Here is a 22,684-nt window from a genome sequence, read left to right as displayed (position 1 = left end):
CCCCCGCCCCGGCCCCTCGGTGCCCCGCGCACCCCGTCTCTGTTCCCCACCCGGGTCGGTGCCGGGGGCTCAGCGCTGCCACACCGGCACCGCGGCCCTTCCGCACCCACCGGCTCCCTCCCGCGCTCCTCCTCAGGCACACGCGTGTGCGCTCGGCCTCTCGGAGCCCTCTCGGAGGTAGAGGTTACCTCTGCCCTGCTCCGGAGCATCCCGCCCCCCGCGCTACGGGCCGGGCTTTACAGTGCTGCTGTAAAATTCAGATTTCCTCCGCAAATTCGGGCACAAACTGCTCCAGCATTTTTGTTGTTTATGTCTTCAAGCTTTTCTTTACAATCACAGTGACTAAATCTCCATTAAAACTGAGTATATGATTCAGATTAAAAAAAAAACAACAGGGCTACAGAAGCTACGATGCATGCTTGGCCTGATTAATTGTGTGTTTTATCAGAAAGGGTTCATGGATGCCACCAGTCTTCCCACTGGTTGCTTCATATTCCTGCCCAATGTGTCTCTGACACCAGTTCCATTTTCTCCATTCACTCGCTTTGTTTCACTCCAACTCTTCTGCCTCCACTGCATTTTCCTCCTGCCACCTCCATATCTTCATGTTCTTTGCCATAAACAGGAAAGCAAAGGAATCCTTAAGAACTGCACACCCCGCTCACCTCTAGCCTGTGTACCTTTCATCATCTTGACTTATTCTGCATCCAAATATGAAAACCAAAATTCCCAGTGGCAAAGATGTGTTTCATAAAAAGGATTAGAATCTGGTACTGCAATGGTCCTATTCAAATTAAATACACTTTTCTAGTGACACTGTCATGAAAAACTTGGTCAAGACAAATAATGATATAACACATCCTTCTTAAAATGTGGAATGTGAAATTATATCTAGAAAACCACAAACAGGGAAGTCTAACAGGGTTAATGGTATCTGGTCAGCCACCAGAAAGTGTGCTGATAGCCTGGTGGAAGCTTGGTTAAAGTCAGTGGAGAAAACCACCAAGTGATTGAAAAACTGTCAGTAATAGTAACAAAGAAAAAATTGCTTCAGATGATGTAACTAGTTAGGCGATGGCTCTGTGTCACAGTGTCACAGCTGGGCCGTGGGGATCCAGCCCCCACCCCTTTCAAATCACTTCCTCCAGCCTCACTGTTCCCCTCTAACACTTTCCTTTCTGTGTGGCTGTGCTTTATATCGGCTCTGCAAAAGGACTGGTTTTACAAAAAACATCTGTCTGGGAGAGTTCCTTTATTTATTTGTTCCAGTCCAATCCCATTAGGAGCTGGATGCCAAGCACAGCCTTCAAACAGCTGAGCAGCACCAGCGAGGGAGCCACAGCCCTGGGAGGGCACAGCCTTGGACCGAGGGCTTCTTCAGCCAGATTTGTCTCGAGGGATATAATAATGTGGGTGTTGGACATTTTCTGTAACTGAAGCCTTGTCTGCACCCAGCAGTAGCTATGCCCGTGGCTCTGGGGGCAGGTGCCCGTGGGTGCAGACAAGGTTACTGTTTTGGTACAAGTGCTCCGGCCGCCTGGGCATTGCCCATCTATTTGCTCCTGTCACCTGCATAGCCACACCAGTGAGGGCAGCAAACCAGCTGCAAGCTGTCATTTGTGTCAGCGTAGCTTCTTCCTGTTTAAAACCACCAAGATTTACGCTAGTACACCTATAGAGATGGAGGAAATGCCCAGTGCAGATAATGATCATACGAAACAGATCTACACATCCCTCTCAGCATCTTGCACTGCAGTCCTGGTCACCACAAAATCTGAACTTTTTTCTAGTGCATGGCCAGCTTATTTCTTGCCCCTTTGCAAACAGTTTGCAAAATCCTTCATTCAACAAATAACCTGTTTGGAAATATTCACTAAGCAAACACTCACCGTGCCTACTTACACATGCAGCTGTATTTAGACCACTTACAACGGGTGTCTCATATAGTTGTTGTAGCTACTCCCTACAGCTGCCTGCAGATCTGGGCTGCCAGATCTCATCTGCCTGCACAGTCGATCTAAACTGCTCATGGCTCTGCAGAACTAAAATACCACAACCACGGTGACCAAGAGCAGAGAATGAGTGGGTAAGCTCAAGTGTTCAAAATCACCATTTAACATACTAAAAAGTAGCATATACCAAACTGACTGGGTTTTTTTTAAGATGAGGGATGTAGGCGTATGTCTTAAAATGAGCTCAAGGTAATCTTAAATGTCCTTACCCAGTGAAAAATGAAGACTATTAAAGAAAAACAAAACCAAAAAATATGCGTAAAAAAAGAAAAGAGAAGCAAAGAAGAGAAAGTCACATCAGTTTCTGCGTAGTGCTCTGTTCTTTCCTGCCCCCACTGCGTTCCAGCTCAGGTTACACTAAGGATTACACCAGCACAAAAACAGCAATTGTAATTTAATTTTTTTCCTTACTGTTGAAGCAGAGTCATCCTGACATTTTGTAATAAGGACATTTCAGCAACATAATTAATAGTTACACCAGTTTCAGGCAGCAGGACTGAAAATGTTTAGGCAAATATTTTCAATGCCGTTCTAACTAGGGCAGTCTTATTACAAAAAAACCTGTTTGTAGAACTGACTTTTAGATGGTATTTAGTAATAACATGTTTTAATTTCTTACTTCTCAATCTACTGTTCTTATCCACTTATGGGGACAATTGAAGTAGAAATAGAAATCCCTTCTCCTCCCACAGACATATCAGCTCATGAAACATATTTGCTCCATTTTTTTCATATAGAAGTGCAGAAACATTTTTTTTTAATGAGAGAAAAGACGTGATGATAGAATTCACTTCAAATGATAATTAAAGGAGAAGATGAAGAACCTAAACAGGATGTTGTACTTGACCAAAACTGTCACAAATGATAACACCATTGCCACAAAACTACTGACCTAATGTTGTAACTGGCTAAAAATGATAATCCTAGCCTCCAACCTTGACTCTCAGTCTGTAATTAAAATAAAAACTTAACAAATGGCACTGTTATTTGTTTTGAGGTGGAAGTGGCACTGGATATTAAACTTTAAGCACCACATTTTGGCCCTTGGTATCTTTGTGTTTCAGCCAGAAATTAATGACATCCATTCTTTATATGGAGCAGCTAAGCTTCCCTCATACAGTTTCTGCACATTGCCCAGCGCCACCATCCAAGAACATGGGAGGAGAAACAACTGCTTGTCATACAGTGACTCTCGATTCCAGTAACCCTAAAAGAAGAGCAAAAGGATGCACAGCCAGGTTTACATGTACCTGCATAATCAGGAATAATGAATTTGACAAATGGTTGTAGAAATAAAGAGACAGTGATATTGCAGCCTGCAGACTTACTCCCACAGCATATGAGGGTTCAAACAAACTTTCAAAGCCTCCCTTACGGGCACTCTAATTTTCTGCCTTGCATTGTAACGCTTTTGGTTTTTAGTTAGAAAAATCACAGTGAAAGATCTGCACTAGGCTGTAGCCCAATGGGCTAAACCCACTCCTTGACATATTTCTTGCATAGCATTAGCTTTGCTATAAAGATTTTATACGTGATCTCACCTTTCACAGCAGGTATGCATTCTCCTGATTTCCAAGCCTTTGATTTTCATTTGTCTGTTGAGAAAGAATGCCCAAAGGAAAACCTTCAGCCTCAGACTGAGAAGTCAAGAGAAATAAAACCTATTTTGGTTTTTCTGATACCACTGGCTCGTTCTTTTGATGCTCAATTTTTGTAAGCACAGAGCTCGAGATTCACAAAAAAAAGCCCTGCAAGCCGCAGAATTCATACTGGACAACTGCTAATTAAAAGGAGCTGATTTATTTTCCATGATTTTGAATTTTTTTTTTTTTTTTAATTTTTTTTTTTTTTTTTTTTTTTTTTTTTTCTCCCAGGACATTTTTTGCCCAGATGATTAACACCACAGCAAGGAGAGTTTTATTCCCCTCCCTGGTCCCCCCCCACCACCAAATGATTTGTCATAGAACCAATTCTGGACCACTTGGCCTCCTCTGAGGCTGTCCTGTAGGGAAAGTTTATCAAGTGCTGTCAGGATTTTCATCACTGCACATTACAGATCCCATTTCAAACCCAGAAACTGTTTATTGTGAAGTCCAGGACTGAGCCCCTATTTTTAATGCAAAGGGATTTACAAAACTACCAGATTGTTGATTGGAATTATTTAATATCTTTTCTCAGAGCAGGCAGCACAAGCACGCTTGTTTTGCAAGTAGGATTATGTTTGATGCACTGAATAGTCAGGAGTCTCTTGTAGTCTGCCATTCAAGTTTGCAAAGACAAGTGAAGTTCAATCTGTCAAAGCACAGCCTGTGGCCACAACTGGCTGGCAGGGTGTGCCTAAATCAAACCAGGAATTTCTATGTCCATGAGCTTTTACTGTAGTGGTTCCCAGAGTTTGGAAGTGAACCTTCCTGCCTTATCTTTTTTGCCTTTCTGCTCCACTTCTCGGTTGCACCTCTGTGTTACGGAGCACCACCACCTCCTTGTCCTTGTGGCTTTGGCTCCCCTCTCTGCCTGTGGCACCAGCTTCTCACCCACAGGTGATGCCTTCAAACACGTTTCACTGATTCTCAAATGCATCCAGGTCTCTAAGCTCCAATGATTAAAGAACATGTAAACTGGTGTGCCTATATTTCTCCAAGGAGCAAGTCCTAGTGCATTTCCCACTCAAACAATGGATGGTGGTTTTGACAATGCACTTGAAAATTGTTCTCATTACCTATTTAGCACAATATGCTATAAATTTTCTTCCATTTTAGTCGTGCTACTAAATAAATAATTGTTTTTTGTGCATAGGACTCCGATGTTCTTGCCTGATGAACACTGTGAGAAGTCAGCATAATAGTACTCTGTTTGACTTTTTGTATGCAGGAAGATTAATTCAATTTTGGAACTACATTTGGTTTTGCTTACTTTTTTTTTTTTCTTTAAATGTGAGTATCAAATTATAGATAATTCTGACACCTGAGGAGATGGCTCAGACTATAGGTGTATAACTGATTGCACAAAATGTTTGTGATTCCACAGGCAACTCAAGTTGTGACATTATTCTTTGTACCTGTTATTATCTGATTTTGTAAATGCATGTTTTACAAATACCAGGGTGCACCTTCTTTGTCTGAAAATGTAGCCCATTGCACATGGTATTTTGAGCTTTGTTTCAGAGCAGTGTTTGCAGTTGCACCATTTGTAAGGAAGACAGCAGGCAAGAGTAGAGGTTTGGTTGCTAAGGGCTTGAAAACTTGCAGTCATGCAGTAACTGTGCAGCAGGCAGCCTCGCACGCCCCGTTATTTCCCCATGCTACTGACTCACTCCCACAGCCGACAAGGAAAGAGGCGGGTTTGGTGCCACTCTTTCTCAAGGCAGGACTGAAACAGGCTCAGACTATGACATTCAATCCCCCAAAATGCGAACATGCAAAAGCTGCCCATTCCCGGGTCTTAGCGGCCCCACGCACGCAGAGTCATTGCTAGGAAGAAGCATTTTAGTAAGAGAAACACAAACATGAACTGGGCTACCAAGGCAAGAGTCATTAGCAGTATGGTACCATTGTACATGTGCCCTAAACCTACACAAGATGCATTTATCTTTTAAATTTATCCTTTAAATGTCTGAACTCAGACAAGACTACTGAAATTAATTGGCAAGTTAAACACTACCAGATTATAATGCACTGTTAACACCTGCATCTCTGATCTGCACGGATGGCTTTGATATTATTTTTTCTTTTGACAAGTGGGCGATAGCGGATATCCTTTAAGCCTATATTTAATGAAGCCCTCCATAAATCCATCAACACTTGCTAAGGGAAACTACAATAAAGCTCATACTGCCATAGGCTCTGTTATCAATAGAACCTTTGGCATTCTCATAATGAAGTTTCAGAGCAGATACTTCTCATGCTGATCTGAGGAAGTGCAGTATTTGTATAGGATTTTTTTCTTCCTTCACAATTATAAGTTGCAGATCAAGAAGAAAACAACCCTTCTGTACCTGATTTTCAAAACAATCGTAGTCAAACTGTTCATCTTGAACAGCTGTCAAATATAAGAAATTAAGAAAGAAAAAGGTGCAGCTTTCTAGACAAATAAACTAACATTTTTATTCTGTTAACTCTTGAAATGACTTTGTTATTAGCTGTAACTGTTTGGTGAATTGTCTCCATACTGATTTTTGTGTTACATATCCTGTGGGTGGGATAAAAAATGTAAAGCTATAAACTGAGAATAAATTGGTACTTGTTATACATTTTGTATTTACAAATTTTATCCAAAAATTCCCCCTACATAAAGTGGTTATTTTGTCAGTTAAGAGTGAAAGAATTGATGGGGGAATAGAAGAATAGGTAATGAGAAAATCTGATTTTTTTCCAAATTGGGACATCCTGAGTTGACAGGGGTGAAGTACTTTAAACACATACAGAGATTTAGGTATCCCAAAGCAGCAAATCACCTGAACATGTGCTGAACTTGAAGGACTTAAGTAATCAAACTGGTTTCATGGAAACAATCAGTGTGTCAAAAAAAAAAAAAAAAAGTTTGGTATTCTGAACATCTAGACTGCACGGAGACAAATTTTTCTAAAACAAACTTCCTATAGTGGATCTACAGGACGTAAAGGGCTGTTAAGCCAATTCAGTTAACTTGATTTAAAAGCATTCTCTGTCATCATGTATGTAGGACTGCAAAGCCCTTGAGGATCTAGGAAGATAATATTATTGTCAAGTAGTTCTTTACCCCATATATTCCCCCTGCGTCACCTTTCTGGTCACAACACACCACATTTTCTGTACCTGGCCTTCACATTCTCAAGGTTTCATAAACTGGGTGCTTTGAATTTTGGTCTTCTCACAGTTTGTTTTGGGGGTTTGTTTGGGTTTTTTTTGTGTTATGTGGGTTTTTTGTAATTTGAAAGCTTAAATGAGCTGAGTGAAGTATAGACAAGATCATTATTAATAAAAATCTTATTTATGCTTTGAATCATATTTGCCCCTAATCTTATGTAACCAAAAGCATAACAGCATCTCTACACAACAATTATCAAACTGTTTTTAAAAAGCCTTTATTCGTGCTGTTCAACATGTCCTGCTTAACCAGACTGAGAAGGAACCCAGAGGCATCCTGACTTACCATGCGTGCTCAGGTGCAGTGTCTGCCCACCAAACGCAGCCTCTGGCATCAAAGAGGAGCCAGGGAACACAGGCTTCAGCTGCTTCAGTTTCCCTCCTGCTCCAGCAGGCCCTTAGTGACCATCAGTTTGACAGCATATTTTCAGCAGAGATGACTTTCACGCTTCCAAGCCTACAGAAGCTGTGACCGCACTCCCCTGTTAAAGACATTCAGACACTGTAAGAGTGGGTTTGTACTCCTGACCCTGCACTGATGCCCAATGCTGCTCAAGGTTGTGGTCTTTGTATTTCACCCTGTTCCTCCCTTTTGCTTTTGTAGTTCTAGGTATTGTGTTGACATTATTGATAGTACCTCTGCTTTTCCTCCATGTATTTGGATTCTGACTAAAAAAGAAAAAAAATAAAATAGCACTAGGTACTGTGAATTTTATGTTGGTTTTTAGTTTTATTTAGAGAGACACTTTTACAGAAACCTTTAGTAATGTCTGGATTTTGCCTAAACAAAAGTATTAGAAAATAAGGCACACAAGGAGATCCACCTCTTATTCTGAATCAAGACATTTTCTGCACGAAGTAATTGAATTGGAGAAGTTAATATTTGGACTACAAGATGTGACAATGAGAGAGGGTAATTAAAAAGTTTGAGAGGAGAGGGATGCTGCTTTAGATTGACTGGGATGTCCAGCACGATTCAGTGATAACAGACATTAACAAGCATGCTTTCCAATAAATCAGTCAGCCTTGAGTATCAGTGGTATTAACAACAATCAAAATCTTGCAAAAACCACTGCCCTTTATAAGCAATTAACTCAAAGGGCAGAAAATGGAAGATATGATAATGAAATAGATAATAACAGGTACCAGTGTGTAATTGCCAGTTTTTTCCTCTGCTTCTGAGTTATGCTTCCTGTCCTGCTGTGGCTGTGCAGTGACAGGCGCTTTTCTAGGTCAGTGATGAATGAGAGCTGAAGTCAAACATGCACAAGTCCAGTGCTCAGCCCCACAACACTGATGTAACACATTCCCGGTGAGCGTGAGGCCTCTGGGAAGCACACAGAGAGACCTCTCATCTGAGCACACAATGCAAAAGGGAACCGCGAAAGCCTCAGCACCGTAGCTGTAACCTCATGGAATCACACAGACACTAAGGCTTTCTGCCTAAGCTGTTATTTTGCAAACAGAAGCCATCGCATTTCCAGATTCCTCATGTACTGCAAACCCTGCAGTGAGCACAATGGCTATCAATAGGAAAAAGAAAAAATCAATGCAATACTCATCCTTTTTCCTCTGGTTCAGTCTCTCCCATCCCATCAGCTCAAGCACCTCAGCGAGGTCTTTCCCTCTGCAGATCCAATTCCAAAGGTTGTTTACACTTTGCTCCACACTGTATTTATCAGCAGCTCCGGGAAGGCTCCCACCTCCTCGCTGCCAACTGTTGGAGAGGCAACCAGCCTCACTGAGCTCTGCCCAGAGAGCAGATTATCTACATGACTTTTAAACAGACTCACTCCTCAAAGTTCCCATTGACTTTCTGGGAAGTTTTGAACAGGAGGGGTAGGTCAAGAGAAATGTTTCTTTAGAGGAATAGGGGTAATACCTTAAGGTAAACATAATGCACCTTTTTTTTTAAAAAAAAAAAAAAAGCAATGCAGCTTCTAAATACAAATTTAGCATTTTAAGTAAGCCAGCCTTTACCTTAGCTATTGCAAGTAAATATACTACTTACACAAGAGCTACAGCCTGGGCAAATCCTCTATGTGATGAGCAAAGTAAGCAATAACAAATAAGAACAGGAGAGTCCTTTAGGCAAGAAGAGAGGCTAATGAGCAGAGACAGTGCACATACCATGCTCACTTCTCTCACACCAGTGTAGCTATATTAGCTGCGGTAAACTTGTTCCTAATTTACATCAGTATAGGGAAGAAGAGAATCAGCTGGTTTTTTTAATAGTTAAGATGCAATGTTACTGTAAACTGTACACATTTGCCAGTGTGGCGTGTTCCACCATGCTGAGTTTCAGCAGGTGTTGGTTCAGCTCTTGTACACGGGAGAGCAGCTAATTCCCAGTCCTGCTTGATTTGGAAACAGTCTCTCTCCCCAGCTACCTCCAGCAGAAATATCCCTATGGCACAACCCGCTTTTTGCCATGGGGCAGTGGTTAGAATAGGTCCTACCCGTTCTTCAGGTTTCGTGATAAGATCCATGACTGGTCCACAGTGGCTTAGCTAGGGATCCTGCTAGGCTCCAGCCTGAAGCTGCCTTGTCACTGAGCTGTGAGATACAGCTTTGGGCATGGCGAGTGCTTGACACCGCAGCCTGGAGACTAAAGCCTTGCAGAGACCATGCCAAGTCACATCGTTTCATTTTCAGTGCTGTCTGCCTGGCCAAGGCAGGCCCTAGCTGCATCCACCTGCCTCCCCTGAGCAACCCTATGCTGCAGGATATTGTAACTACTGGCCAAAACCTCTTGTCCTAGTTTACCATCAGTCTTTTGCTATTTTATTACTAGACCAGAGCTCGTAGTTTAACAACTCCTCCCTCCTCATCTTCCCTTCATTTCCAACCTGTTGCCCAGTACAGTTAAAGGTGGCAGAGGTCTCAATACACAATTATATCCATGAAAAGGCAGTCAGAGCCCCACAGCTTGGCACCTTTTGAGGTTATGCTGTAACGTGAGCTCAGCCCTCAGTGGGACAGGCTGAGAGTCTACATTTAAGAGAGAAGGGAGACCCTAAACCTCAGGAGCTGTTTGGATGAGAAGACATCAGCAGATACTACCAAGGTGCAAAGCCCCAGGACAGCAGGTTTTGTTGGCTTCCTGCTAGCAAAACTGCTCGTTTCCTCCTGCTGCTGGTATGTCTTCGTGACATTGTGATACCATTTCGTATCAAGCTATCAGTGGAGAGGAGGCTTGTTACCACAGGTGCTTTTGAAGCCAGGCCACTTTTTCACAACACCCACAGTTGGCCCATGCTGAAGAGATTTCCCAGTTAAAGCCGGTCTTAGATGTGATCCACCTCTCCTGTAAACCCAACACCTCTTTCATACCAAATTGCTCCCAGTGCTGCTGCAGTTGGTCCTGCACAGGCAGCATATCCTGCATGGGGTGCCCAGCACCACCAGTGTAAGGGACCAGACAGAAATCCAGCTCAAAAATTTGAAGGGATGGAGCAGCATATGAGAGCAAGCCCATCCAGGCACACAGAGCAACACTGCTCTCAAAGCAGGTTATAAACTCAGTGGCTGACAACAGTATCCACACTAGCATGAGTGCAGACTTTATTTTTACTTACCACCATTGAGAAGTCTCTTGATATACTCCTCATCCACTGTGGTTCAGATTATAACCCCTTTGGTCATATCTTCTCTTGCACCAAGTACTTTGGCTCCTAGAACTATAGTGCTCCTTTTAAAGAGCTGCATTGCTCTGTGTGTTAAGTATTCCTGCACAACCTCCACCTTTCCTTCTGTTTCTCTATTTTTCCCACCTTCCTGGACCACCTCACACCTACTTCTGCCCTCCCCACCCTTCTTTTTTCATTCCTCCAGAGCTTGTAGTAGAACCTAGAGAGCAAGTGTTTCCTTTCTGCCTTTTTTTCCACTCCCAAGTATGCACCTTGTGCAAGGGACACTATGATCAGGCAGCACTGATGGTGGAAGGGTGCATCTTAAGGGCACATTGGTTCTGCACCATTTTCCTCCACTATTACCTCCCAAGCTCAAAATATATTTGCTAGTTTAGAGGTTGCAAGCATCTGAACACTTTTTCATTATATCAGGGCTGCTTTCAGAACTGTTCTTTTCCTTTGCTCTTTAGGGGCAGTTATTTATCATTTTTCTATGCAGCCATCATCTTCAGGTGCAGGCACTTTGCTAACTTTGTATTGGTTTCCAGGATCATCACAGTGCAGGAATTACTGCGCATACTACTATTAATTCTATTTTAGTGTGGGAATCAACATCCCTGGCAATCCCAGCTGTTCCCAAGAAACTCATCTAGAGATTCCCCCACTGCTACCTAGTTCTGTTGTTTTAAGTAAACTAAAGCATAACTCTAGATCATGGATTTAAGAAGTCACTGGAGTGAGACAGCATGCTGTCTATTGAACTTGCTCTTCAGGAGACAAACGCTTTGCCAGAAAAACTTATGCACTAAGTGTGAAAAAGCCATCCCAAAATTTATTCTCAAAATGTCAACAGAAACCCATCAGTAGATACTCAAAACTACAGAGTTCTTAAAGTCATACATTCACAATGCAGAAACTTGACAATTGGGATGCCTTTTGCATGGTCTATGTAACAATATCCATTTTACAGTGTAAACAGGTACTGGTATGTTCTTACTTACAAGTCCAGCAGGAAAGGCACAACTCGGCATACAGAGATCATAAGCAAGAATCAGGTGCAACAACATTACACAAACTTTTGGTAATCCGCATTTTTGGGGCCTTCCACAAGGGAGACTGGACTTGAAGATTTCCTGCAGTCAACAACTAGACTTCTTTCCATCGTTCAGTCCTTCCATACCAAATGCTCGCTTTCCAGCCTGGTTTAGATCCCATTACACACACAGTTCCAGCAGACGTTAGAGGAATAGTGAAAGGTCAGTCCAGTAAGTCTTCAGGTGCTTCCACTAATACATCAGGTTTTGGTTTCAGATAGTGCATGGAAGCATCTGCTTGAATCTCAGTTCATTACAGTGGTCATTAATAGAAAAATAGACACTACAACTACAAAAGGAAAAAATGAGGTAGATAACTTAGAATCCAGATGACTATCCCAGCAACCTTCATACAATACACATGGATCATTAATTACCATTTTGGTAGAATGCAAGTTCGCAGACCACCAAGAAACTTAATGACCAGAGTCGGAATGCCATCCAAAAACCCACAAAACATTTAACCTAAGCATGAATACTTCATATTTAAATACAGGTTTACACAGACTGATCTTCTAAATTACCCAAATGAAAAAAATAAAAATAAAAAAGTCTCTTGCTAAGGAAACCAGTTCCCATGCCTAACTGCAACAGTCACCTGAGATTCCTTGCAGAGCTTTTAGACCTGACTTCCCAAGGCAAGTCTTCCCTTTCAAGAGAGGAAAAAAAAAAAAAAAAAAGTATATACATACCCACCCATGCTTGTTTGGGGCTCTCGGTATTGAAATAAAACATCTAGGAAAAACTGCACATCTTTGGAAGTAGGAGTTTTGGCACTATACTTGAAAGACTGTCCTAGTAGTAGTATTAAATAAGCAGCAGTCAACAATACAGAAAATTACTTCCTTAGGAGCAGTGATTAAAGAAAAACAGCAACTTTCTTTTCATAGAACTTCTGAGGCAAAAAAAGGAATTAAAAAAAAAAAATCTTGCCGTTTTTATAGCCATTATAGTAAAAAGTACATTCAGAAACCACACAGAGCCAAAAATCCAAACAGAAAAACTATTTCTAAGAGGGTGGCAGACATTCTAGGATATTTACCCGCATTAATAATTTTCATTTCTCACCAGTAAATAGAAGCTTTTCCATCAACAGTAGGTTGTTTCCACTCTAATCAAAACCCCCAAGTATTTCACTCTAAACAAAGAGGTAAATATTCTAACCTTTGGAATTTCAAGTTGTAGAAACTTCTGTAAGGCTGTACACATTAAAGTCACACGTAAGAACTACTTTGCAAGACCCGCATCTTTCCAAATAGAAGGAAATCCTATTCTTTTATTATTTACTATTTGCAAAGCAATATCATGATTGTACTCTGGGCAACTCTTACAAAGACAACCATAAAATCATTTGCACGTCAATAGGAAAATAGGAGGCTGAAGTGGAATCTCTTAAAAATATATGTTTGTGTATATATATATTTGTTCTTTCTGTACGTCAACTTCACTAGAGTTTTTAACTAACAGCAATTTTGTTCTCCTCCATGAAGTGAGGGAACTGGTGTTTTGGCACATTGTCTGCAGCAGCACCACTGGCCTTCTCTGTATCAGAACCAGTCCCAGACTGGGTCCCATCTATTTTGGAGACCGTAGCAGTATTTATTGCCGAACCACCCCCAATGGTGACTGGAAGGGCAGGTAAGCCACCGCTCTGGATCACCGAGATCTCGTTAGTCTTCATTGCTATGCCATTGCTGAGTACCGCTGCATACTGGTTCCATACTGTGGGGTCAATGCTCACTGACGGAGGCATTATATCCTTCGGAAACATTTCAGATACCTTCTTGGGATCATTCCCCAGCAGAGCCATGGGGTTATCAATTGAAAGCCTTCTTCCCCGCCTGGCAGAGTTATTCCACATGTGAGTTCCTACATGGACCTTCCATAGGGAAAAAAAAAAGTAAAGAGAATCATTAACACTGCAGCTCTTCTGTGGTATACCCAAGTTCTTCTGAACAAGTTGGCTGTAGGCAAAGTATACGTAATTTTGCATTCAGGTAAGTATTTAAGATGTCTAGTTCTTGTCTTTGTTCTCTTCCTGGCATGTGTAAGATAGTCATTCTACTGCCTGACATCATCGTGGCTCTCTAGAGTTTACTGCTGAAAGTGTTTACAGTTAAGTGTAAAAACAGTCCTGAAAGTGGTGTTGGCAAAGATGCCCCTTCCTCCACAAAAAATAAAAGCCACATTTTCTACCGTGAAGACTACATTGAAAAACATACTAGGTAACACCAAAAAAACTTGAAGAATTCGGAAGAGAGGTTACACCTAAGGTAAAATCTTCCACACGACAAACATAATGCTAGTGCTTCCAGCAAGTGACTGTTCGCAAACTGCAGAGTATTTTCCCTCCCCACTGGCATTTATGCAAGAGGACTGAAGAGCCTGAAGAGGTTCTTGTGGGAAGCCTCTGTGCAAGTGAGGGAGCTGTGAGTCTCTAACAGGGCAAATGGATTAATCTGACAATAAGGACAGACTTGCAGCACTTCTTCAGCAAGTGCTTAGACACAATCCCCAAGTACTTTGTGCCATCTCGGGATTATCCTCTCAGTTTTATCCCTCCCTGTCCTGCATGCTGTTTCAAGCAGTGTGTGTGTTCTGTAGGCATCATTCTGTAGCATTCAGCCTATGAAATGTTTATGCCTCGACACATCCAAATCCAAATGAAAATAAAGCAAATCTGCTTAGTAAGGGCTAAGCCTTCCCTACCATCCGAAAAGCAAAGTCAAGTACGGTAGCAAAGACTTCTGTGGGTGATCTCAGCACACTGTCTAACAAGTTGTGTGAAGAAACTCAGGAAGGAGAGAAAAAAGTCAAAGATAACCATTTAAGGAATTAAAAGAAAATCAAAGTTGTCCCCAGAGGCAGGACAAATATTAGCAATAGTCTTTCCCTCCCAGGTACGACTTTCCCGGACAAAGGAAATCACAATAGAAGAGACGACTTACCTTCAGGTTTCCTTTTGTTGTAAAGGCTCTCCCACAGATGGTACAGGCAAATGGCTTTTCACCAGTATGGGTCCGTTCATGAATCTGAAGGGCGCTGGCAGAGGAGAAGTTCTTCCCACACGTAGTGCAGATGTGCTGTTTGGCAGGACGGCAGAATTTTGGTCGTGGCACGAGGAGAGGGGCAACACCAGGGGAGAGAGCTGGTGGGCCAATGAAATGGCTAGTGCTAATGGGACGCTCACTGGGCACCTCCATTTTTATGAGGGCTGGTGGGGCTCTAACAAAAGCAGCTGGAATACTACTTCGACCTGTAAAGAAAGCAAAGATAATGATTATCCCAAGTTTCTCCTGCTTCCAAACTTAAACCTGAGTAAGATAGCAGAGGCCCCGCCTTTGGAGCTGCAGGTGCCTTAAGAGCCTCCCTGCAAAGCCCTCCCAAGCCATGCGGTAAGGCTGCTATTACACCTGCTAGGATGTTCTGAAATTAATCAGTTCACCCCTATTTTTGTTGGTGAGCTTAGGAGTTAGAAAGTCTCACTTTCTGATCAGATTCAGATCAACATCAGCCTCAGTACTAAAGAGCTCAAAAACCCCAGAAAAGATTCCAGAGTCACATTCTTGGATTAAGCATTTTTCCATGAAACACAAATATGTGTCTTTTATAGAGCTATAAGGAGATGTCAGGTGAGCCCATGAAAGATGTTAAGTGCACAGCCTCTATTTATTTTAAGGACCTCCATGCTACCCCTTGCAGGAATTGACAGCACTTAAGTTCTTGGATTTTGTCGAACTTTGAGTCTGACTGAGTCAGGAAAACTTTACAGGGCGTACACCTCTATGCTAATAGAGAAGGAAGAGGGGAAAGCTGAGGAGGTTTTTACTCCTGTTGGTCCTTTTGGAGATGGATTTCCTCCAGTCCTACTACCTCACCCCAAGTTATTGCCAGCATTTCATATCACTCACCATATTCTCCATTTGCAAAGTGTAACCCAGGTTCTTCTTTAATGACCTTTCGACCAATATTGCCGTAAGTTAAATCCAAAGCACCAACGACCCCTTCCACTTCTGCAGAAGCATTCTCAGGAACCTCCAACTTATTTCCTGTGCCTGTATCTTCTTGATTATTGAAGCTAGGTGACTTTGACCTGACACTCTCAGCTTGGCTGTTGGCTGGGGACAGAGCCTGGAGCGACGCAGACTCGGAGGCAGCAGGACTCCTGCCGTTCTGATAATCTGGATCTCCTGCCACAGAAGATGAATCATTTGTCATGCCATCGCTTTCTGCCGAGCCATTGTCACTAGACTTCAAGCTGCTTTGCCGCTGCAAGTTCAAAGCAGAGTTGACGATCTTCATTTGATTCTCCAGTGCTGCAACACCAGAGAAGGTGGCTGCTGTGGCTGGCGATTCTGACTGTGCATCATAGGGAGTAGGAGGTTTTGAAGAACTCCTAGGGCCATCCTGAGAGTCTGGGTCCTCTTCCATCTCTATGCTTTCCACGGTCTCATCTGGGCGACTGGTGTCTCCGTTCTTCTCAGCCACAGTAGGATCCACATCAGCATTGTCACAGGTGTTTTCTGGCATTGGTGTGTTGGGTATTTGTCCCCCCATATGCATGCGGATATGCTGCTGCAACACAACTGCATTTGTAAACTTCTTCTGGCAAATAGGACACGAATGTTGCATCTTTAAAGGAGTATTGGCCCGATGGACACCATAATGAGTTTTAAGGTTCCCTTTAGTGGAGAAGGCACGGCCACAGATTTTACACTTGAACGGCCTCTCTCCAGTGTGAGTACGATAATGCATTTTGAGTGAACTCTGGCAGCTCAGCACTCTGTGACAGATCAGGCACTCGTTAGGGTCAGCAGTGGATTTGTCGATATTTTCAACCAGTTGCTGAAGCTTCGATGTTTCTGAGCCTTGCTCGTTTGACCCACTTACATGGAAGATGCTCACGCTGCAGGTAGCTTGTGGTGAACTCAAGCTCTGCTCTGTTCCCGATTCATGACCGACCGCCCCTGAGGAGGAAGAGCCACCCTCACTTTCTGGAGAAGGCCTTGACTGCAGGTCACTTGAGAATGTACTGGGCAGAGACTCCTTAATGCCTGCTAAGCTGGAGGTGGTCTGAGGTGCACTGGTGGCCGCAGAGGTAGGCAGCGTTGTTAGGAGAGGTTTGCTATCCACAATTAGGTTAGACTCATCCAGTGGCACAGACATCCCATACGGGATTCCAGTGCTAGTGGGAACATTGTCCAGGTGCTCAGGAACCGGGTAAGGATTCATCTTTATGTGGGGATATTTGTCTTTGTGGCGCTGAAAATGCACTTTAAGGTTTCCTTTGGTTGTAAAGCGGTTACCACAAATGTTACACTTGTAGGGTCTTTCACCAGTGTGGGAACGGAGGTGGATCTGCAGGGCACTGTCGTTGCCAAAGACCTTGCCGCAGAATTTACACTTGTGTTTGAAGAAGGGCTCTTCTGCATTCGGTTTGCTTTCAGACACGCTAATGTTGGGAGGTTTTCCTTTCCCCTTCTTTGAGGAATCTATTACAGAAGAAACAGCCGAAAGCGGATTTTGGAAGATGACGGAGTTGGAGGACTGAGGTAGCAAAGGATTCGGGAACCGAGACATGGAGCCGGGGAGGCTTCTGCTTGCCTCTGGCTTCAAGGGGAATGAGGAGGAAAGCCCAGCAGCCAGCGAGGTGGCGGCCGCAACGCCAGTGTTAGAATGAGGTAGTTTTCCTTGCTTCAAGGATTCCAGTGATAGGCTCTGGCTTCCAGCTTTCTGTCCGATTAAAGCAACAGCAGCCGACAGCTGCTGAGACATGTGAGCGCCCAGAGCTTTTAGTGGATCAGTAGCAGCTGCTATAGAAGGATGCAGGGCATGGGGAGCCATCATGGCAATCTGAATGCGAATTTGCTCCGTCAACTGAATTTGCTGGAGTTGCTGCTGCTGCAAACAGACGAGTTGCTCCAGGATCATGGGGATAGCATTAAAACTGGCTGCTGAAGAAGAGATGGCATCGGAGGTCCGCTGGTTCACAGCCACTTTAGTGCCGCGTATCGTCTGCAAAGTCACGTTAGTGTTTGGTACTTTGGATTTTGGTAGATAGCTTAGCCCAGAAGCTGCAGGTGTGACGGGGGGTTCTATTTTAAGGTACATTCCTCCTACTGCCTCAGCATCCATTTTTCCTTCTCTTTTTTCTGTAGAACCAGTGCAGCCCTTTGCCTGAATGTCCTTGCGTGCCCTGCTATCCATTCGATCACTTGCAAAGCTCCCTAGAGAAGATTCAGAGAAGCTTTCAGGGGGTACTGTTCCCTCACTGTCACTCATGATTAGAACAGGTGGATTTTTAGTGCAATTTTTCTTATGCTCAAGGAATTCAGAGAGATCAAAGAACTCTGCACAGCATTTCTCACAGATTTTAGTTTCCTCCGTGCGGCACCTTTTGGAACTCATTTCACCATCTCTGTCACCTGGGACGTCTTGTGGACTCCCTTAAAATAAAAGAAAGTTATATTATTAATAGCTAGATTTAGATCAAGTATTTCCTATTCTTAAGATTTCCAAGTATTTCCTATTCTTAAGATTTCACCTGAATTGCAAGTTAAAGACACAAGACACTGGAACCAAGTTTACAGATCAACCTGAACTCTTCTTTGTTTTGCTGCCAATTCATTTGCAGCCCCAAATAAATCTGCATCTTAGTTCCGTTTTCAATAAAACAATAATATAAAAGGAACCTCATGAGGATTGGGGGAAAAGAGGTTTATCACAAATCCCTTTATACAGGTAAAGAGACAGTGCAACAAGGTAGCTAGCACCTGCAAAATAGTTTAAAAGGAATATGACACAAGGAAGATAGAGGCGGCTTCATAACACTGAAGCAAAACATTACCTAAATCTATTTTCTGTTTGTACTTCAGTTTACAAACCTTACTTAAGCATCTCACAGAAATTCATATAAGATTGTTAACGCAGGAACTTCAGAGCCTTTCTTAATTGTACACTGATCTACTAAACGACATTTGCTCCGCCATTATGGAAGTAATTACTACCGAAGAGGGCTGACAAAAGCAAAAGTAAGTCCAATATTAGCTTTTAAATACTTCAAAAGCATGCTAACATAAAACCACCACTAAAAAGCCACAGTAGTAAAGCAAATACGATTAACTTACAGAACACCACACACATAGGTACGAGCCTACATTGATACCGATGATTATTAGACAGCGAAGCAACAAGTCCTACTTGCAAACCACACGAAGTTGTTTCAGACCCGCTCAGGACGCCCTGTTTAGTTAGCTGCAGCCACAACTCACCCTCCCATTTTTAGGGAGGGGGAGGCAAAGCAAAGCTGGTCGGCAAGTCCACTCCTGCCCTTCCTCCACCAGCGCCCCACAGATTAAACTGAGCATAATTTAAAAAAAAAAAAAAAAAAAAAAAATATATATATATAATTCAGGGAAATATCAGGACGGGAAGAGAGGTTAAGAGAAATTCTAAACCAAAACAGGATGTTTTGCTCAGTCTAGCCATCCTTCAAACAACAAACTCACACCCAGCTCAAGGTAGGCAAGCATTTGGGGCCCGGGACACAGAAGTGTTCAGGAGGTAAAACTTGAGGCTTATAGAGCTGAAGGGGAAGGGGGAAGGACTGCGGATGTTTTACAGTCCCCATCAGGTGAAGTGTCCTGTAACTGACATCAATTGGTCCAGTTTTGATGAGTGCCAAGGGTGCAGTAACCAAGTACTTCACCTCCCACACACCTGGTGGGGCACACTGCAGACTTCAACCACAATTGAGAATTTGTATTACGAGACGTCTACTGTTCAGGTCCTGCTTCTCCAGTAATTCATCTCAGGGCTCAGCTCTGGTTCCACACTACTAACCCACACCATTTTACAAGGGGAACCGAAGACTCTGCAAGCACAGCAGCTATTTGCGGCTTTCATTTTAAAGGTGTAACTGAACCACACATCTGATACATGTGTATATCCTGTACATGGCAGGGTGGAGGGGAAGCATGTCCAAGCAACAACTCAAGCACATTGACTTACTGTTTCAGGGTAATGTAAAAGCTCCGTAAGGGAAGATATCACAAACCTTGACATTTCTTAGGTTAACAAGGGTATTATATGTATATACAACGAATCGAACTTCAAGCTGTTTAATGTCGATGACAACGCACATGCAAGTTTTTTCTTAAAAAACAGCTTGATCAATTAAAAAACTCAAGTATCAGAGTCCTGTTATGCTATAATCTGAAGAGCAATAAATCCCAATCTATATGTATGCAATTCTGTTAACCACGTACATTTCAGGGTTGCAAGTCCTTGAACGGGGAGGAGAGGTGTTCTCAGCACAGCTATGGTCAAAAAACTGTTTGGATCCCTCATACCTAAACAGAAATAATTAAATAATTTTTCCCTCCTCCTTCAGACCAAACAAACTTCCACGAGTGAAGGAGATAATAGTACAAGCATAGTTTTTAGCTTACATTTCCCACCCCAAGAATCAGTAAATTGATGCCTCTTAGGTTGATTTAACTCTATGGAAAAATATAGAGAGAAATCTAGTCTGCAGAGAAGTACAAGTAGTACATGATTCAGAACTTGGTCAATAAATAGAGCCAACTGAGGTCAAGAATGGATGTTTTTAAATTCATCTTTGCAAAAGTCTGAGTAGATATAATGGGAAAGAAAGCACTGCTATTGAAAAAGACAAGCAGCTTGCGTAACTACCCTCTACGCTGACTCAAGAGGTCTTTACTTGACTACTTTCATAACATCCATCCAACAGGTATTTCACAGAACAGGCTAAAACAGCAAACCCTCTTTTCCAAATCCTTTAGCATTTAGGACTTTAATAGTCTAACGTCTCGGGCCCAACCGTACAGTTTCCCCGTGTTGCAAAATAACCTCAGGTTTTACTTTAGAAAGCACAAAGCTTTTCCTTCCACAGCCTCTCCCTGTGAGCACATGCATTTCACACTGCAGCCTGCACCTCAGCAGGGGCCATGCAAAATGTTCGAAGTGGAGTAGAACCGTCTGCAGAAAGACTGCTGCCCACCCCCAAGGAGGTATTCCAGGATAACTATGTCTAGACAAGTCTTCAAACTTTAACCGCTTCAAAGCGTATGATCATTTATCTCCCTTCCATTGATAGTTCCTTTTTTTCCCCCACTGATAAGACCATGCTAAATTCAAAGCCCCCCTTTCCAATCTCCAGCACAGCCTATGCTCCAAATTTTCATAATTCTGAGAAGCTCCAGAGGTTACTTTTCTGTTCCTATGCAACAGTTGCCACCTTAAGAAAAAAACCAAAAACCTCGGGTAAACTGAAGGTACCCGTGTTTGGCAGCAGCTGGCAGGTTAGCAGCCCTGTCCTGGCCCCTGCCAGCTCTCCCTGCCCCTGTCACACAGTTTAGTTCCCAGTTCCCCTGTCTGACAGCAAGGCACTAGCTAGCTCAAGGACTCCAAATAAACTCAAATCCCAGCTTGTACCGACTTGCTGCAAGCCAAGTTGGGAAGAGTTATGCCTTATTTTCCTTTCTACCTTAAAATAAGTGAGTGTAATAGCTTCCTCTAGATCAAAAGAGGTTTAAAATACAGTCAGTAGAAGCAGGACGCTTGGTTACTGTGTGGTAGCTGGAATAACGAAGGAGCAATTTACTGTTTCTTTAAAACACCCAACAGCTTGCGTGAACCTCTTCATCTTGATCTCCAGCTCCATCCTCCCCCCAGCCTCGCAGGAGCACCAAGCCCTGCAATCAGAGCACCTCATTTACCCAAACCCCCACGCTGAGCCGCCCACCCCCCCGGAGCAGATACCGCTGACATGAACTTAACGGTCTGAAATCGTGGGGTTTCTCTGCAAAGAAACCTCCCTGCGCACCCAGCTCTGTCCGCATACTGTACGGGGATTTACCGAGGAGCGGAGAGCCCTGCCACAATTGCTTGTGCACTTCACTTAACCCTCTCCAAAGGCTTCCCAGGGATAGGACTTCTACTGTTTTTTTTATCTCCCCACCCCCGAATTTCAGGAATGTTATCTCTCAGCATCTAGTTATCCAATAAGTTAGAAGAATGCAGTAAACCCAGCAGGGGGGTTAGATTGAATCACTGGCAAATGGATGGAAAAAATCCACTATTGTGTAGGACAAGGCGGTCATCGACAAGGAAGGCTGATAAAATCCACACAGCTCGAATTAATTTTTTTTTTTTAAGGGACCCGGTAAAAGAGGAATGAAATAAGTCTTGTCTGTTTTGATGTGATTTCAAAAAAAAAAAAAAAAGGTTCTGCTGGTCCACCGCTCATCTGAGCAATTACCGACATTTTTTTTTTTTTTCAACTGTGGTAAAGTTATATTTCATTAGAATTGGGAAGAAATAGTCACATCTCAGTCTGTCCCCCCATTTTTTTCCCCAAGAACTTAACACCTTTGTGAGCTTACTTTTTCCACAGACTACCTTTAATCAACTATTTTAACATTAACATAATCACGGACTTTCCCAATTAAAATTAACTCATGAAGGATTAGCAAATATCCACTCCAGTCCTAAACGTGAAAACCTCTGCCACCACCTCCCCTGTTGCTCTCAGTCATCCTGCTTCCCTGATTTTTTTTATTTTTTTTTTTTTTTTCTGTTGCCAGCTGGGAAGCTAGGACTTTCAAGAACTTTAAACTGTCAAAAAAATTCCCTTCTTTCCCCACTATAAAACACCATTTAAAACATTTCCTTTAAATATAACGACAACAAAGTCACTTTCTTGAGTAAGCAAAATACACGACTGGTTACTTAAGAGAAATACTCCAACAGAATTGATGCTTTCTACACTGAATTTACCAGCATCATTTTTCTACCCGAGAATGAGCCAGAAACGTGTTACACCTAACAATTAGGATTTCACGTGCTTTCAGGTTCTCTCTCAAGGCTTTCATTATCTACCTACCGATTCACCCTTTCCATTATCCACCTATTCGAGAGAAACACTCGGCCAAGGGCAGAATAAACTACTGTGAATAAACCCTTCGGAGGAGCAAAGAAAGAAGTATTAAAACACGCAGGGAAGGTTAAGATGAAGGCAGTGGCTTCAAGCGGAGGCCACGGCGCCGGCGGCAGCCCCCCACCCCCCGAGCGCCCCTGGC

General features: G+C 42.9%; 2 protein-coding genes across 2 annotated transcripts in view; both read right to left on the bottom strand.

Annotated features, from left to right (window-relative positions):
• Nucleotides 1–7,191, bottom strand: part of ATP9A (ATPase phospholipid transporting 9A (putative)) — a 71,259-nt gene extending 64,068 nt beyond the window's left edge. Inside the window, exons 1-3 of the mRNA XM_026862322.1 lie at nucleotides 7,143–7,191; nucleotides 6,007–6,050; nucleotides 3,131–3,219 (exon numbers count right to left, since the gene is read on the bottom strand). Coding sequence (XP_026718123.1) covers nucleotides 3,131–3,219; nucleotides 6,007–6,050; nucleotides 7,143–7,191 — 182 coding nt within the window. The remainder of the gene's footprint in view (nucleotides 1–3,130; nucleotides 3,220–6,006; nucleotides 6,051–7,142) is intronic.
• Nucleotides 7,192–11,298: 4,107 nt separating this feature from the next.
• SALL4 (spalt like transcription factor 4) overlaps nucleotides 11,299–22,684 on the bottom strand; it is a 19,785-nt gene continuing 8,399 nt past the window's right edge. The window contains exons 3-5 of the mRNA XM_026862321.1: nucleotides 15,494–18,028; nucleotides 14,531–14,838; nucleotides 11,299–13,461 (exon numbers count right to left, since the gene is read on the bottom strand). Coding sequence (XP_026718122.1) covers nucleotides 13,039–13,461; nucleotides 14,531–14,838; nucleotides 15,494–18,028 — 3,266 coding nt within the window. The 3' untranslated portion in view covers nucleotides 11,299–13,038. The remainder of the gene's footprint in view (nucleotides 13,462–14,530; nucleotides 14,839–15,493; nucleotides 18,029–22,684) is intronic.

This window comes from Athene cunicularia, assembly GCF_003259725.1.
Source record: "Athene cunicularia isolate RWA chromosome 20 unlocalized genomic scaffold, athCun1 chr20_part1, whole genome shotgun sequence".
NCBI classification, from domain to species: domain Eukaryota; kingdom Metazoa; phylum Chordata; class Aves; order Strigiformes; family Strigidae; genus Athene; species Athene cunicularia.
The sequence above is the reverse complement of the archived record's forward strand: the minus strand, read 5'-3'. Positions and strand labels throughout refer to the sequence as shown.